Genomic DNA, 19,230 nt, shown 5'->3' with positions numbered 1-19,230 from the left:
GGTTGAGTTAGGCCTGCCCTTTGCCTCCGTTCCACTAACCTCAACAGCAAATGAAGTACTTGAAAATAGACTTGTGAAAGAAAAATAAACTGGACCCCTTTTCTCTTCTCTTGATCAATCACACTTCCCTCCTCCTCTTTGGAATTTAATCGTGGATACTGTTCCATTGGGCGATTGGTGCTGTTTTCCCCACTGTTTCTGGTTGACTTTGTCACACATATCAAGTTCTGAGAGGAATATTTTCGAGTGCATCATTGAAGGAGACGAGTTGATCAATGCATGTTCCTTATGGTATAGGAGATGTCCGTTTACTATGTTTAATTAGAGTATCAAATTCCATCTCGTCCCATTCTGGCTCCATGACTCTAACTCACGAGAAGGAAAATGCAGCAGGACTACAAGGTATAGTCCTGTTATTTAGAGCCAATTCACAAATAGCTATTATCATAATGCTTTATAAGTTGCTTTTCCTTCAAAGCTTTAAGAAGGATGGAGAAAGAAAAACAAATATAGAGACTAAGGAAGGGAAAGAAATAGCAGGTGAATGATAATTAAAACATAAATTAGTCAACATTTAAAATGGGAATGTTCGTAAGCATCTCATACTTAATTACAGCTTAACAGAAAAACATTAAATTTTAACTAGAATAGAGCATTTAAGAAGCTTAACATATTGAGATTAATTGCAATAATTTACAAAAAGAATTCCCACAAAGGAAATTTCAATGTTGATTGTCCAAAATTAGCTCCTTTCACTTCCAAACCCATCTACCGATTGTTTACTGCAGCCATCCACATATCACCTAGAGATATCATAATTTTGAGAGTAGCCAAGTTGCTCAATTTCCCAGCTCAACTTCGATGCAACTCTTTCATGACAGGGGACATACTCCTGTGACATTCAACAAGTACATGATGACCAAAGTTTCAGTATTATCGCTTATATTTCACACCAAGGAAAATACTAATATTAATCTCTTAAAAGAAAGATAAATAACCTAATGACACGGGGAAAGTAGGTTTTTATATGTAACAGGAGTATATAAGATCTGAGCATGAATAGATCTTGTTTGCTGAAGTGAGATTAATTTGATGAATTTGAGCGGCCAAATCTTCCAAGCTTAGATATGGTTTCTTTAGCGTACCTCCAGTTTCTTCACCAACTCTTTTGCTGTTGGAGCGGATAAAATAATGTTGCGTGCACTGGGACTAACAAAACCCTCCTCCACAGCTTTGTCAATAAATGAGAGCAGAGAATTATAGTATCCATCAACATTGAGCAGTCCAACCTTCACAATGTGGAAACAGGATGCATTGTTAGTTCTTGAAACCAAGATAAAGCAGCTAAGATGTTTCCAGCAGACAGTAAAGCTGTAGGCATCACACATGGTATCAGTTTTGTTAACATGGAAATTACCGGTTTGTCATGAATTCCAAGTTGAGCCCAGGTTATGACTTCAAGTAACTCTTCCAGCGTTCCATAACCACCTATATTTAAAAAACAAATAGATATTTCAAACTTAGACATTGTAATCCAAATTAGAGCTTCGCTGAACATAGGCATTTCAGAAATGTACATATAATTAATATTAGCAGAAAAGGAAACGGCTCAAAAATGTTATATCAGCAGCAAGGGATTCAAGATATATCAATTACTTGGCACCACAAATCAGTAACGTACCTAGATAAGTATCTGTTCACTCTGAATATTTATAGTGTAAATATATTTTTGTTACAATTTACTCTCCATATTAAATATTTGCAATAATGACTTCAAGGATCGTCAGGACTCCATTTCTACATCTTGACCTTATCTTCTATGGATTTTGGAGTGGGGGGATTTGTCAAGCATCCTGAACATGGTCTTCAATGCAGGGACATAATCTTCTGCCAACCCATGAAGGTCATGATAGCTCTCATCTTATCATGTTAAAGAGTGGATGTCTTTCATTTTTTGCTGTGGTTGTGATCTTGTGGTTGTGGAAATTCTATGACTAAAGGGAGTCCACATGAAGAGTAAATTGGCCATTATGTCCAAGCATGTCGTCCATTGCCCAGTATTTTAGATAAATGATATTAGTGGCTGTGAAAGAGGTGGGCATCATTGCCTGTTAGGTGCAGGTGCAGGTGATAGTTGAGCATATATATATTTAGGTGAAGCGTGTTTATGTGTCCCTTGCCCTCAATATGCTGGGAAATAAATGGCACTGTAACATTTGGAGGCCACGGAACTACATTAGAGGAAAGGAGCATACTAGCCACAGATGCAGACTTCCTTAGCAGCTCATAATTTTTCAGTGTAAGAAGTTGATGGGTCAAAAACTTGGGTTTGAATTGTTGTTATGTAATCATGGGTATATGGGGGCTGTGATGGAAGGTTCAAAAGGATGTGATAATTGAGGCTTTCACACTGTTGTATCCACAGTATTACCAGATGATACCATTTATAGAAACAACATAAAACAGCAACTATAGCCTAGATCTTCTGTTAAAAAAAGTAAAATCCTAGATCCTTGGCACCAAGTTAAGGTTTTTAATCTCTTTTGACAGCCAAATTTCTCCTCACAATGTGTGTATACCCCCTTATTTAGTGGCACGAGGATATGACAACTTGTAAAGGAGGAACTTTAAACGCAATCAATAATCTAATGAGTATTAATTGTAGACATGCGTTTGCAGTGGTATAGTTAATTAGGGCAGTTTTTCATCTTTCTCTTTCTTTTTTCGTGGAGGTGAGGTGGTAGTTTTTCTTGGATGGGAATAGACAGGCATCTGAGAGAGCAGACAAAGGAAAGTGCTATCAGGCATCCTCAGAACTCAGAGAATCAAATCATGAGACATGGCCAATCTGGCACTCTAAAATTAGTAAAATGGAAAAAGAAGCAACAGATGGTCTGTATGATTTCTTGGATTTTTTTCAAATTTTCGTGCAAGTGAGGATTTTGCAGGGTTCATACTAACCTGGTAAGGCAATAAAAGCATCAGAATGCTTAGCCATCTCTGCCTTCCTTTGATGCATATCTGCAACTGCCTTCACTTCCCCTACTGTTTCGCCAGTTAACTGAAAAAGGATACAACAGGCACAGTGAAAGAAAGTAAAAAGATCAAAATTTTGTGTGTGAGAGAGAGAGTGAAGTTTGGAGTGTTGTGCAGAGAAGCAATGATGAGTTTTTGCAGAAGGTGGTGGGCTTGATTCATAGAGTTCAACTCACGCAAGTTCGTAGCCAGTAATTCTTTAGCTTAAAAGAAAATGAAATTCGAAATTTAGAAGAATCCAAGCAGGAAAAACACAAGTAGTAAATACTCTACTACAAACCAGAGATGGCAGTAGAAAGTAGAAACCAAAATTATATATGAAAAAGGTGTAGTGCTACGTGCCAACTACCCAAGTATTCTGTGGATAAGGCTATCAAGTATTCATCAGAGGAACAGAAACCTTGAGAAACAAACAAAAATGACCACAAAAAAAAAATAACAGCAACTAGCTGATAAAGGGAAGAGGGAAGTCCCCAGTTGATAAAAGAAAGTAGCAAAAAGCGAGAGAGAAAAAAAACCAATAGAAAAGAAAATGAAAAGCCAAAACTGTATTTTACTCAAATCCAGTCAAAGAAAAAATAAGAGAAGAACAATAAAGTTGGAGGCTTTTTTTCTTTGGGAAAATAAAAAGAAAAGGTGGGAGACTCTTTTTTTTTTTCTTTTTTTCTTTTTTTCTTTCTGGGTATAGCGGACATACCTCTCGAGGCATGAGCGTCTTGGGAATAACTCTGCAGAGAGACAATAATATGACAAAAAAAACAAAATATCATAACCCGAACCACTGATTTACTATCTTAATTCATCTCAGTGCTATTTTAATGAAAGAATTAGAGGACAGAACTTGAAGATGAAGGAACAGTTGATTACCCAATAACATGACGACCACCATCATGAACAGCTTGTGAAACCAAACCCATCAAACCTATGCTACCTCCTCCATAGACCAGATCAATGTTCCGTGAAACCTGCAAAATAAACGGCAACATAATCATATCTATCACCTCACCTCATGGAAACCAAATGATGGCCTTCTCAGGAAAGCTCTTAATGTGGGTACGTATGGGCTCAAACATACTCATGTAAAAAATTATCGATGACCAAGTTTAACAGAAAAGAAAGAAAAAAAAAATGTTCTTGTCTGTGCATCAAAGCAGAGCCGAGAAAGAAAGAACAAGAGGCAGAGTATGAGGAAAGTTTCCGGTTTTAGCAGAAGTAAAATGTAGAGAGCCAAGTTACAAAAATGTAGAGAAAGAAAAAAGCTGGCACAAGGAATTTAAGAAACTTTCTTGTACTTTTTCTTGAATAAGCAACGAAAAGAAAATGCAAATCAATGGGCAGAGGCGAATAATAAAGAAGAAGTACCAATTCGTTGCCAAGGTCAATAGCAGCAACTTGATAGCTAGTCTTCTTGCCTTGACTACTCCCACAAAACACACAAATCCTCTTGAACTTGGACAGCATTGATTGCTGTTGCTGTAGAGTGATCGTTGTCTCAACCATCTCCATTTCAATTTTGAATATTGCTCGCTATATATATGATTCTCTGTTATGTCGTTTTTGCTAACCTCTCTATTACTAGTACTACTTAGTATTGTGTGTGTGTGGATGTGTCAAAGACTGAAAAGGAAGGAGGGAAGGAAGGAAGAAGAGAAAAACAGAGAACAAGGAGGAAATTAAAGAGACCGCCTTGGTATGGTTTCTTTCTTGGTTTTGCTTGGCCAATATTAATCTTGAGGGAGCACCTCCATTTGTTTATATAGAACGTTTACACACGTGACTACACTTCACAGCATGCTTCCTCCTCCTCCCCCCTCCACTCACCTCACTCACACATACTCCTAGTTAATATTGGCAATTTGGCACACGTGGACCCCTTCTTTTCTTTCTGTTTTTATGCATTAACGGTGTTTATCATTCCAAACCCATACACCCCTTAAAAATCAAGTAATATAAATATTATATATGATAATAAATAAATAAATATTTTTTTTTTACTATAGAGAAAACAAATGTAACTAGAATTTAATAACGGTATAAGATCTGTAAATAGACATAACAGTAACACTCAAATGTTAATGTTATGGTACCCTAAATTAATGTTATAAATCCATAATATGTAAATAGATATAATATCCACGAGAAACTTAGGCCAACCTTTTATATTCAATATGGTCGAATTTTTTTTGAATAAAAAATTAAATTAATTAAGTTTATTATTTATAAAATATCAGAAATTAAGTTGGATATATATTTTATCTAATTACATCCATAAACACCTCCTTTTTTATCCTTTTCAAATTTTATTATAAAAAAAAGCCCTGCTTTTTCGAAATTCCACTTGTTCATACTGTTGTTGTCTTTGGATATGGGTTTGGATTGATTGTTCGGATTCGATATATATGGGTTTGGATGTTTTCCGATCGGCTTTTCCATTTACTTTCTTCTACACAAATATTTTTCTTGAGAAAGCCACATATTGCCCAGTGGACGCTTTAAAACTATTTCTTTATTTGACAGTGGCAGGTGAAAGTTTAATTAGAACCTCTAGTTGGGAATTAAGTCGATAATTTTAATTAATAGGAGGAGCTGCCATTCTTGCCATCGCACAACGCACATCAAGATTCAAGTTTTTTTTCTAATCCAAAAGTTCTTCACCTTTTAAACCAGAAGCTTTTCAAGATGAAGACAGGCTCTCTTTTTTTCTTGATTAAGCCAGAAAAGAGAAGGGCCAAATACGGACATTCTAAGATGGGTTCATTTCTTTAATCCTAGTAAAAATGGGCACTTCTCTTAAAGTATTGAGCACTAATATTGTACAACTACATTAATTATATGAAGAAGAAGAGCAATTAGCAAGCTAGCATGGGTAAAATTCAGAAATACCAGATGAGAGCATAGAGCATTGTGCGTTGATGATTGAAATTAAACAAAAGTGGGTAATGGCCTATCACCCTGTACCCTCGTCCGCCATCCCTTACTCGACACACTTGCTGTGTGCATAGGAAACATATTATTTTTATTCACACACCTCCCTCCCCACCACCACCACCACCTCGCCCCTCCGAGCAGCATGCATGCCTTCTCACTAATTGCACTTGCCTCTTATCCACCTATCACATCTCTCTCTCCCAAAGACCAAAAAAAAAACCCCACAATTTTATACCATTTGTATTTTCCTTAGCACCCACTTGCTCGTTTCTTATTATTTTCTATACGGTCCTTGCTTAATGAAGTTGCTGCCAGGATTGCAGGAACTGAACCATGCTATTAAACTAAGGTGTAATGCATTACTTTAACATCTCCAATCCCTAAATTAGCTTTTATCTAGCTAAAGCTAGCCCTTTTCTGCTTATTATATCTACTCTCCTTTTCTTTATTTTTTATCATCTGTCTACTTCCTGCTCACTGCCTCAGTATAGAAATTATAAACTCATAATGCTATTCTTAATAGGGGACGATCGAGCATTTAATTTACTTGTTAACTAGTTGTGTACCTCCTGCATGCTTGCATGCGCATTTGACCCATGTTTTTGTGTGTTAGTGAGTGTCCCTTGTGTACTATGTTAGTGCTGCTCGTGGATCTTTTTTTTATTGTAATGAATTCTTCTGATTATACCATCTTACAGGGCAAACAAAGACTTCGGAATCATGCCTACCTATGATCTACTATACTACGAAATTTTGGCAAAAAAAGAGTGCAAGTATATAATTATAATTCCATGACATTTTCTGAGGGATGATTAAAATATTATAATCTTATTAACTAATTGGACTCCCATGAATTCCATAACCCTAGCCAGAATGCCTGCTTTTGACTGGACATTAAAGATAAATTTAGGTTGTGTTTGTTTCTCGGATATTGGTTTTCGGAAAACCATTTTTCAAGTATTTTTATGTTTATTTGTCATTAGAAAAGTTGGTCAATGGAAAATATTTTTCAATCAACAAAAAACACTTTCCAGTCAAAGAAAAATTTGGCTAGGTTTCCAAGAAAGTGTTTTCCTTTTATTTTGGGCGGAAAACACTTTCCGGAAGTTATGAAAAATTTGAAAAATCATATTATTTGCTGATTATATCAAATTTGATCCTCAAACTTTTGATTGCTATACATATTTTGTTTTGAATATTTTTTTTTCAATTTCATCCCTTAGAATTTAATTTTTATATTAATTTTCGTCCTTATTTTTATAATTGTCATTTGCTTTTTCCTTATCATTTTTTATTTGAAATTTTTTATCTATCAAATTTGATCCTCATTCTTTTGATTGTTACTTATTTTATTTAAAATAATTTATGAAATGTTAATTATTATTATTTTAATTTCTTCATCTTTCAATTTTTTTATTTTTTAGATTTATTATTTTGATTATTATTTATTTTATTTGAGATAATTAATGAAATTATAATTTTTTTCAATTTCATTCTCATTCAACTTTTTAGTTTGTAAGATTTGTTCCTCATTATTTTAATAAAATTGAAAAAAATAAAACATTAATAAGTTATTTTCCAGCTCATTTTTCATGACATAACCAAACACTATAAAGTATTTTCTAACTTATTTTCTATTATACTACCAAACATCGAAAAATAATTCATTTTCTAAAAAAAATTACTTTTCAACAAACAAATGAAACCTTAGTTTTGTTCTACAATCTTGGCCGTGCAAATTCCAAAAAAAGAAATGCACGAATTTAATTTCTGCATGCGAAGGATGAACACCTCCGTCCATGAAACTGCTTTCTAAGTACAGGAAATCAAATTATGCAAACGACCTTCGAACTTCAATTTCTGAAGAAGAAAAAAGGAAAGAGAGAAAGCAATGGTGTCATGTTATACTTGGCCAGTTGCAGATTCTTAACACATACCAGGCAAGATATCATTATTTTCTATTAGCAACCCTTTGTTTTAATTTTCTTAGGACTAAAATAGAAAGAATCGTATGAAGAAGGCCTACAAGGGTCCTAACAAATTCAAGTGTCATTTTCGAGAATTAGCACGATGAATTACTTGACTAAATATTATATAGTTTACAAGACTGTGTTACGCCATGAGCTTACTTTAAAAAAAAATTATTGTAAAAAAATATGTTAAGATTACACAAGCATTTTTAAAAAAAGTTATGAAAATGATTGTGTTTAATAAACTTGACTAATTCAAATAATACGATTAAAAAATTCAACGATAATAAATTAATAAACTGATAAAAAAATTTAACAATGTAAAATAGATTAAAAAAAAAAAAAACCTCGACTCAAGTCCTTCCAGGTTAGCAAGCCAATGTGACCAAGTCATGATTTCAAGGTAACCCTAATGAAAGCAAACTGAATAAAAAAATAAAGCTCAATTATCAAACAATCCAATGTTGAAGAACAGAACTTAAAAAAAAAAATTAAAAAAACAATGAGAAAAAATATTTGAATCAACCCGAGGTAACCCGTTAATCCCAAAACTATAGGCACGAGATTGGGATGACCCCATAAAAAGGAAATTGACACGAAGATTAATTACCAAAAAAGACCAAAGTCAACTTTGTTAAACTTAAAAACTCATGACCCTAGTCATGAGCCCAAAACTAATTCCACAGAAGGCAAACCCTAAAAAATAACGAAGCGAAGTTCCAAATCATCAAAATACTAGGGGAAGGAATAAAAAAAATGCAATAAAAAGATCCAAAACAAAAGAAATAACAATTAAAATAATAGGGACTAAATTTAATATAAAAATAATTTGAAATCAAATGCTGAGGGATGAAATTGAAAACAAAATTCAATTAGAAAAATAATTGAAACAAACAAACAAACAACAATCAAAAGAATGCATATCAAATTTGATATAAAAAATAAATGAAACCAAATGATGAGAAGTGAAATTAAAAAAAAATATCAATCAAAAAAGATAAAAATAAACAAATAGCAATCAAAAAAATAAAAAACAAATTAAAAGAAAAAAATAAATTAAATGACACATTTATATTTTGGCAAAAAAAGAAGAAAAAAAAAAGAGAAAGGAGAAGAAAAATGTCTACTGAAACCAAACCATCATCATTGTGCACACGCACGACACCAACAGAAAAAAAAGTTAGCATGACGCTTCTAATGCCACCAACAGACGTTATTGACTCACTGGAACGTGCCTCACATGAGCCAACAACTTTTTTAATAATATTTATATTAATCAAAAGATCAAATTGCCCCGTTTCTAACTTGCTTATTACAAAAAAAATCAATATGAAAAGAAAAAAAAGTCTATGAATGTAAGTTTAACATTTTTTTGCTTTTAAGTGTGATGTAGTCTTTACAGTATGCCTTCCTCCTACAAACAGAGACATAAAGGATTCAAAATTAAAATTCTTATTAGACAATTACTCATGTTACAAAAAAACATAAAACACATAAAGAATTCATTGTGCATCTAGACATATATTATCATTCACCATAATAATATAATTATAATTTTACCCTTTCAACAAAAAAATCAATGGCCTTGGTGTTGGAGGCAAAATAGTCTTTTTCTAAAGGTCTATTAGTCATTATGAGATTAATTGGGGAGAATCAAGTCTTTTTACCTTTTAAACATATAGTGTAATGATTATACTACCCTAAAACGAATTTAAAAAAAAAAGGTTGAACAAGAGCAATTTGCTCTTTTTATGTTTTAAAGGCATATTGTAAAGATTATATTGCTCATAAAATGAAAAACAATATGTTAAACATACATCAAGGGACTTTTTGGTATTTCCAAACTAGTTTTTTGTAATAAACAAGTTAATAAGAGGGTGATTTGGTCTTTTTGATAATATAAATTTTAGTTTAAAAAGAAAAGTGATTGGTGCGTGTGACATACACACTAGCAAGTTGGTGACCCCCGAGCTCTCTGGGTGGGGGTGCAGTGCCTTCCCATGTCCAAACACCACCTTTTAAGGCATCGTTAGAAGCGTGTTGTTTGTGATCTTTTTAGTGGTGTGACATGTGTACATGGTAGCATGGTGGTTGTGTTCCGGGCTAATTTTTTTTTTTTATCCTTCAATATTTTTATTAAGAATTGATATTCATGCTTTTCTTTTTTAATTTTTTTTTATAGGGTTATCTCAATCTTGTATCCATGGTTGCAAGGTTAGCAAGTTAACCCGGATTCATTCAAATCTTTTTTTTCATTGCTTTTTTAATTATTTTTTTTTGTTTCACCCTCAACATTAAATTATTTGATAATTGATCTTCATAATTTTATTTAGTTTGCTTTTGACATGGATGCCTCGGTATCATAACAACCTTCCATCTTTGCTATCAATTTACCCTTTTGAAAAAGAACACCTTCCATCTTAACCAATCATAAGCTAAAATTGTTGTGTACATCAAACTTCTCAATATTATGTGGTTATGAAAACATGGTAATTTGCGCGGATCAACCACAAACAATTAACCCATAGCTTTGCTATCGATTTATTAAGGATCCCACACACAAACATGGAGAATATCACATTAAGAATATATAGTTTGACACTAGAAAAATAGGTCTAAGCATATATTTACAAAAAAAAAATGTTTTAGTTCTAATAGATAAAGGATTCCTAATCCTACAAGATTTTTATGGTAAGGCCAAACTAATTATAAGCATAAAGAATATATTGTTAAGTCTTTATAAATTAGGATTACAATTCATGTGGTTGTATTTTAGTATTAAAAATTAAGTTGAAAAGTAAAAACAAAAAAACCCAAGTGGCAGCTGGTTGAAACTTTGGAAATTGCTAGCAAAGTGCTGCACAGGCAGTGATCAGAGGCACCATGAATGCCTGTGCAAAAGCCTGGCCCTCTCATTCACTTAGTTTGTCCGGTACCGTTTGTCCAGTGACGTTATTCGCTTCACCTCCCTCCCTCGACACGTGTCCCACGTCCACGGCCACGGCAGCTAGCAGTTTGGCTATTGGATAAGCTACATTTTGGTCACCATATATTTCGAATGTTCCGATTGTGTGGGCAACTTTCAATATCAAAATCCTAAATTCGTTTAGATGTTTAAAATGTCGTTTCCATATTATCATCTAATGGATGGATTTTATTTTATTTTTTGTTAGAGAAAATTAAAGCAAATTAAAAAAGTATTGTGATATTAATTTTTTTAAAAGTATTTTTTATTTATAAATGTATCAAAATAATATTTTTTTAAATTTTATTTTTGTTATTATCATATTAAAGATTTGAAAACATAAAAAAATAATAAAAAAAAAAAACATGATATGCCATTCCACGACCACCAACAACAACATGTCTTCCGCTAATCCATTGTGCTTCTAGACATTTTGCATCTTTTTGTTTTCTCCAATGTTCTTATAAAGTGATGCGTGTCTCTCCATGGTTCCATGAATAAAGGCAACTGTGTTTTTCTTTTTCTTTTTTTCCTTTTTTTTATTTGTAATTATATGTACATTTTGATTGCTTAATTAGCCGTCCAGTTTACAATGACCTCTAGAAAATAATATCCAAAGGAAAGAAGAATTATAATCTTAAATTATAGGAACGAACCAGAATATCGAATGCTTTACTTCGAAGCCATACATCAAATTGCTACTTAGAAATTTTACGGATTAAGAGTTTTAGCATGTATATATATTAAAGATGAGTAAAAAAATCAAAAACTGATTAAATCAGTAAAATAAAAAAAAAATAACTAAAAAAATCAAACCGTGAAAAAAAACCGATTAAAATTTTAAAAAAACCAACGGTTTGGTTTGGTTTTGGTTTTATAAGCCTGAAACCGAAAAAACCGAACCGAACCAAACCCAAACCGAAAAAAACGAGCCAAACCAGAAAAAAACAGAGTCAAACCGAAAAACCGAGTCAAACCGGAAAAAAAATGAGTCAAACCGGAAAAACCGAGTCAAAACGGTTTGAACCGGTTTTTGTCCAAAAAAACCGAACCGAACCGAAACCGGTCGGTTTGAACCGGTTTCAGTTCGGTTTTGATTTTTTTTAAAAAAAAATTTAGTTTAGTTATTTTTTTTTTATAAAAACCGAACCGAACCGAAAATAATTACCCCTAATACACATAGTTTTACTTATCACTCAAGAATTAAATCCTTGACACTACTTGTGTATAATCAACTACTAATTTTAATATTAATTAATATATAATTAAAAGAAATAATCAATGTAAATAATATATATGTGAGTGATTTTTATTATTGAGTTGCTTGGGTTCCATCAAAGAACACTTTAACCTTTAATTAGTGGATTCATTAATTTTTAACTTTATAAATCACCTCTATTATATCTAACATTATCAAGAAATTATCTCAATATAAAAGATTAAGTCATATAGTGAAATTGTAAAATATAATTTTAAATTGCTCATAAACACACCCCTTCAAATAATATGTTTGTAAAATTTAAATTTATAACCACTTAGACATTAAAATCTTAAAATCACATCATTTATCATCTATTCTAAAAAAGAAAGAGAAGGAAATAATTCATTATTTATCTTCTTGGTAGAGTTTATTTTAGTGGTTTAATTAATTTTTTAAAGTGTTTTTTATTTGAAAAGACATAGAATTAATGTTTTTTAAAGTATTTTTTTTATAATTTTAATATATTGTTATCAAAATTAAAAATATGCTAAAATATTTTTGTAAAAACATTTTAATTGTGTTTTGCTTTACATTAGAAGTCAATTGAAAGTGGATTAATATACTGTCATATGCGAGCCTAACCTTATCCTATAAATCCACATATGGGAAACTATGATATAGCCTATAAATAAATGATAAAGCTTTGCTCGACAAAGTCAACAATTATTGTAAGGGGCATGTCCCATATCAATGTCCCCATGTGTCAATTAATTCTTCTCATTTCATCTTCATAATATTAATTTTTTTTTAAATAACTTTTAATTTTCTACAATCCAGTCAAAATCCATTGCACGGCATCGGCATTGCTTAAATATCCTTCTTACTCGCTAAAAACAACCTTTCTTCATTTCATGAAAAATTATATATATTTTTTTAATCAATCATCAAATGTTTAGCAATTATTGTCCTTTGAAAATAGAACATGGTTTTACTAAAAAAAAAAATATTTAATCAAGGTGATTTCAAAAAAAATATTCTGAATATGTTTGACAATGTGATTGCGGTTGCTTTTCAAATAACTTTTCGTGCTGAAATGCATGTCAATGATTTTTTTTATTTTTAAAAATTATTTTTGACATCAGCACATCAAAACGATTTAAAAAATACAAACTATATTAAATTTTAACAAAAAAAAAATTATATTTTTTGAAAACACGGTTTGCACCGTGTTTCCAAACAATTTCTTAGTAAGTTAGTCTTATCAAATAATATTTTATCTGCTTCTACTCGGAAAAAAGTTTGTTCAAATAGTTCGGCTTTCTCTATCGTTTTGTTATATATAATACTTGTTTGTTTATGAAAAAGAAACACCAGAAATTTCTCGGCCGAAGTTCATTTTGTCATTTCAAACAACCTCATGATGATGAGGATCCCTTTAACATTTCGTGTTTGTTGGTAGTGTATTATAGGTTGTGTATTAAATTGATTTTTATTAAAAAAAATATATTTTTATAATATTTTTATTATTTTATAAAATTTATTTTAAATATTAGCACATTAAAATAATTTAAAAATATTAAAAAAATAATTTTAAATTTGTAACCAGGATTGTTTTAGTTTCAATTCCAAATACCAAACAGGCCTTTGAATCTAAAACTTTGTGACTCGATATATAGCAATCAGAAATCTTCCTGGGAATTGCTGATCTATTTGCTATTTTGCCTTTCTGGACAAGATCTAAAAAACAAGATTGGTCACGTTTGGTTCCCTTCAGACAACCTTATAGGTGACAATCACCCTAGGCTAAAAGTAGGCTTTTAATGCTTTCGTTCTTGCATGTCTTGGTGGGCATCGATTGTTCACAATCAAGCGCGTCGCTCCCTCCTAATTAAATACTGAAAATCGGAAATTCCTTTTTCCTGAAATTCAAAATAAAATCTTAAAAATTGCAACTGCCGACGGTTGTTAAATCACCGAATTGTACAACATTGACCGACTGGTATGACATTAATAACTATCGTAACCCATCTCAAGATTATGCATCAATTGTACTTGAGATCCTGACCTAGTGGTTTTAACATAGAATTTCTTGCTTTTATATCCAGGTTTGATTTTTTATATGCATGTTTATCATTCCTGCGATGTCTTACTTGTTTACTAAGCTTGCAGGGTATTCAGTGGATCCAGGATTAGTCGTGGTGCACGTAAGCTGATCCGAACACCCCGAGTTATAAAAAAAAAGATTATATGTCAATTCAACGTAAATTCAGATAAATTAATATACAGACACACTCTCTAAGAAAATATCCTCAGTTGTATGTTGATTTTGATCAGATTATACTTAACTCAAACAACACGAATATTACTCATCCATGTTACTTACCGGTGCCTCACAACTATTTGGGCAATGGTTCGAGATCTCTGTTTAACCCAAAAAAAACCCTTTAAAAATAAAATACATTTATGAATTATATTTTATAAAATAAAATTTGTTTCTTTTTAATAAAATATTTCAAGTACAAAATAAAGATAGTTTAAGGCACCACTCATTAGATATGAATAAAAAAAATAAAAAAATATTTTTAAAATATTTCAAAACATCTCGTTTATAATTTTGTCAAAACATTCGGCTAAATTGCCTGCAAAGGTGTCATTTTCATGCGTGTCATTTACTTATGATGCAATACATGTTTATAGATGCTTATTTGAGTGGAGAAGGTAAATTATCAACATTAAAGTTGAGATTTTTTTTTTTTTTTTTGCAAGGAGTGGATGGCATATTCACCAAGGAAAAGGATGCTTTCATTTTTGCTGTGACAGGAGATGACAGGACTCTCATTGTGATTGAATTTTTAGGCACCACAGTTTTTGATATGGGAGAGATGAGCCCTACAACGGGTAATTACACGTGGAACCCATGGGGAGACAGAATTTTTTGTTGTCAAGACTCAAGAGCAATTTGGGATACATAATCAATTTGCCACGCCATTGCTTATATTTTCATTGCATTCCGTGTCCTTCACATTATTTTAGCTGTTCAGCAACAGTAATTTGAGGTCTTTTCTCCCCCTAATAACGTCAGCATGATGGCAAGTGTGTGTTTTTCCACTACGGCAGACGTTTATATACTGCTATATATACTGCTTATAACAAATAAAAAGTTTACATTATGAATTCTAATATAATTTATATTTCTATATATGCACGTCTTTTTTCTTTTTTTAAAATCATATAAATCCTATCTAATTTGTAACACTTACCAATTTACTGTGTTAAGGATTCATGTTCATAATAGAATTTTGTCTTCTGGTTAATCACGCAAACTCTTATCTTTATGATCGACTATCTTTTTTTAGTCAATTACGACTTTTAACCCTCGTAATTGATCTTGACTTCTAATCTTCTGGTCGATCGCATCTTATCTTTTTTTTGTTGATTTTGGCTCTTCCTGAGCCTAATTGATTTTACTATTGTTGATTGGTTTTAGCTATCATTTCTTAGTTTGATAATGAATAACTATAGTTCATATTCAATCAATATATTGATGATTATTTTTAGTATGAAAAATGCCATTATATTCTTTTATTTCAGAGAAAATAAAGGAATAATCATCATCATCTTAATGTTAAAATCGACCGAATAAAGTGACAATGAATTACATTATAAATAAGCATTGATGCCTAAAATATCAATCATGTTCTTATGTCGGACATGCCATCCAGTTAAATCATTTTAAGCAAAGCATGCTTAGCTATTCAGGCATGATGCTTAGAATTCCATAAATTGTAACATTTAACTCATAATTAATCCATTAATTCTACAAATAATATCCAACTTGTTCATCTTTTCTATAAACCTCAAATTCTTCTACAACAAAAATCAAATATTCTTATAAAGAAACAAACTGAGAACTCGAAGTTCTTCTTTTCTTTCATAATAATGGTATCTTCAAGTTATGGTCCTACATGACCTAACGTTACTACTACAAACTACATTGGTTTGTTGAATAAAATACAACTACACATTAGTGAGAAATAGAAATGCTAGAAGCTTTTTAACATGATTCAACCTCCTAGAATTTCCATTAAGCTAAAACGGGCATTGTTAGTTATCGTTTTTATTTACCATGTTTTTGTTCACGTACTTGACATTTTGCCGTTTTTTCTTTAACAAGGAGATAATGAATCTCACAAGCATTTAAACATTATCAATGATCTACTCATCCATCGTATTACAGTTACCAACAACGACACCCATGCAAAAATCTTTATTTAATTAAAACATCATGGTTGCCTTGATCTCATTAACCTTAGACAAAAATTAAATCTACAAGGATAGGATCCTATCTTGTACTATCAAAACAAGAACCTCTGTAAGCCAAATGGAGATTGAAGCTAGATGAAGAGACTTTGGACTTATTTTAGGAAGAAACTTTTCCTCAGTTGTTTTGCTATTACAATGAATATTTTTATTCTATTTCTACTTTTAACAACTATATGAATGCAACTAAATTTTTCCAATATAATGTTTTTGAGTGTGTTTAACATAAATGAAACCTAACTTTAATCATTATTTATATGTTAATTTTCTGAACAAAACTATTATTGTCGTTTTTTTTTTGCATAATTTTCTATAATTTTGAACAAAACTATTTATTTAACTTTATTACCTTCGTACTTTAATCAACAACTAAAATTTTTTATGTTACTAAGAATCATGACCAAAACCCTATGTCATAATATGAAAATAGCCTAATTGTCAAGTCCTAAGTAAAAATAGTAAAGAAACTCCACATCCATGATTTCCAAATCAACCCCTTAGTTTCTTTAGAAGTCTCATCTTTTATTGCACTTCTTATGCAAAGGTAGTACATCTTCAAACATCGATTATTGATGAATGAAAAATACATCCTTTTGTCTTGATTTTCTAAGTGATATGAACCTTTATTAAAAACTCTAGTAATGATATATGAATCCTTCTAATTTAAAAATTATTTGTTAAATTTTATATTTTTTATGGTCAATTAGTAGTATGACCTTCCATACTAGATCACCTACTAAAAAATTATTTGATTGAGACTCTCTCAACCTTTTTTATATGTTACTAAGTGATCTAATGCAATAAGTCTTACTTTATTCAAATCATCTAACCCTACTAGCATAGGTAATTGATAATTTGTTCCATCGAAATCATATTACGCAACTCTTTTAAGTGATTACATTGTAAGTCCATAGGCAACATAAAGTCATGGTCATAAGTTAAAGTAAAGGATAAAGATTATAAGACAATTTTATATGAAGTCCTATATGATGATAGTGCCTCTAACAATGCATCATACCAAGCTTTAAGATTATTTCTAAGAAATCTTGTACGTTAAATATTAAAGTTTATTGATCAATTTTGCTTGTCCATTGACCTATAATAAAGAATAAAATAAATTATTTTTAATCCATACTCTCGCACAAATTGCTTCACATCCTCTCTAGTAAAAACCAATCCTTGGTCAATAATGATTATTTTTTAGAGTCTAAATATATGAATGATTTGTTCATTAATAAACTTGATCATAATTTATTAGTTTATCAATTGATAAGGAATGGCTTCAACCCGCTTGGTAAAATAATATGTAGCTATCAAGATGTAGTTATGTCATCTTAAGAAAAATAGGTGTACTTTGCCAACAATATCCATCACCTAAACTTTAAATATTTTGACAATTATATTGAGCTCTTTTGATGACACATTTTGGATTGGACCAAACTATAGCATGTTTGACACTCTTTGACATAACTAATGTATTGCTTAGTTATTCCCAACCAATAAAAGTCATGATTCATGATTAGCCATCTCATCTTGATTATAAATTGATAAGATTCATAGAGTCTTTTATGAACCTCACTTATCACCAATAATGTTTCTTTTGTTCCAAAGTATTCAAGCAACACTTTAGTTTTATATATCATATACAATATATTTGTTACGAGAACATATTTGGTCATTTTTAATTTGAAATATCTTGAAACTTTATGTGAATAATCCTTCAAATAACATTTGATTTCTTCTTTCCAATTCTTATATAGATTAATAACACTTGTTTGATTGAGACATTTTGCCTATACTTGGCATAAAATCCTAGCAATAGTCTTGTTATCACTATCTTGTGCATTTTTTACTATAATATATGTACTACTTTGCTCATCATAATTACACATCTATTATATTTTAATAATAGTTAATTGATTAACAATATTTACAAGGATGATGTCATAATGATTGAAGTTCATTTTATACCATGATTTATATTGAGCCAAGTCATTGGTTTTTGTATGTTTCCTTTAATTAAAAAAATAAAAAATGAATTAGAAATGTTTTTGATAAGGTTATTGACCACCATATGGTATGAAGTTAGTATATGATGTTCAAACTTACATTCACCAGCTAACTATAAAGTAACAATACCAGATCTGTTTGAAAATCATATGGTAAATTTATACTTATATAAGTTGGTTTAGGCTTTCCTTCGATCCCCTAAACTTAAACATGTCCATCATCCATCTTGGGTGGTGCTAGATGAAGACTTGTTATATCAGACATGATCAATCAATAATCTTGATCTAGTTCTATTAAACAAACTTTATTCTTGTGTCCAATATGTTTATAAGCTTTATCAAAAGCCTTAAAACATGCAAATAAGTCTTGGTGACTCATTTATTCCCAAGTTTTAAATTCAAGGTTAATATCTTCTAGTTATAAGTTATTTAGCCTAGCAAATTCTGCTATTAGCCATCTTATTTATTATTAAACAAACTTTATTCTTGTGTCTAATATGTTTATAAGATTTATCAAAAGCCTTAAAACATGCAAATAAGTCTTAGTGACTCATTTATTCCCAAGTTTTAGTGACTCATTTATTCCCAAGTTTTAAATTCATGGTTAATATCTTCTAGTTATAAGTTATTTAGCCTAGCAAAGTCTGCTAGTAGTCATCTTATTTATAGTTTTCTTGCTAACAAAAAGTTTCATTGGACGACTAATATTATCTACATCCATGGATTAGACTTGGCCAACATCATCACTATATAACCATGAATCTACCATCTATACGTTTACCATAAATGGTTTGTCATATG

General features: G+C 31.1%; 1 protein-coding gene across 1 annotated transcript; it reads right to left on the bottom strand.

The window, feature by feature from the left end:
• Positions 1 to 541: 541 nt before the first annotated feature.
• Positions 542 to 4,776, bottom strand: LOC18100186 (cytokinin riboside 5'-monophosphate phosphoribohydrolase LOG3). The gene is made up of 7 exons (XM_006381385.3): positions 4,399 to 4,776; positions 3,904 to 4,001; positions 3,734 to 3,764; positions 2,962 to 3,061; positions 1,418 to 1,488; positions 1,146 to 1,289; positions 542 to 892 (listed from the first exon to the last, which is right to left on the bottom strand). The coding sequence occupies exons 1-7, from the start codon at positions 4,540 to 4,542 to the stop codon at positions 800 to 802; spliced, it is 681 nt and encodes a 226-aa protein (XP_006381447.1). The 5' UTR covers positions 4,543 to 4,776; the 3' UTR covers positions 542 to 799.
• Positions 4,777 to 19,230: the final 14,454 nt, after the last annotated feature.

This window comes from Populus trichocarpa, chromosome 6 (genome assembly GCF_000002775.5).
Source record: "Populus trichocarpa isolate Nisqually-1 chromosome 6, P.trichocarpa_v4.1, whole genome shotgun sequence".
NCBI classification, from domain to species: domain Eukaryota; kingdom Viridiplantae; phylum Streptophyta; class Magnoliopsida; order Malpighiales; family Salicaceae; genus Populus; species Populus trichocarpa.
Note: the sequence above shows the minus strand (reverse complement) of the source record. Positions and strands in the feature narration are given on the sequence as shown.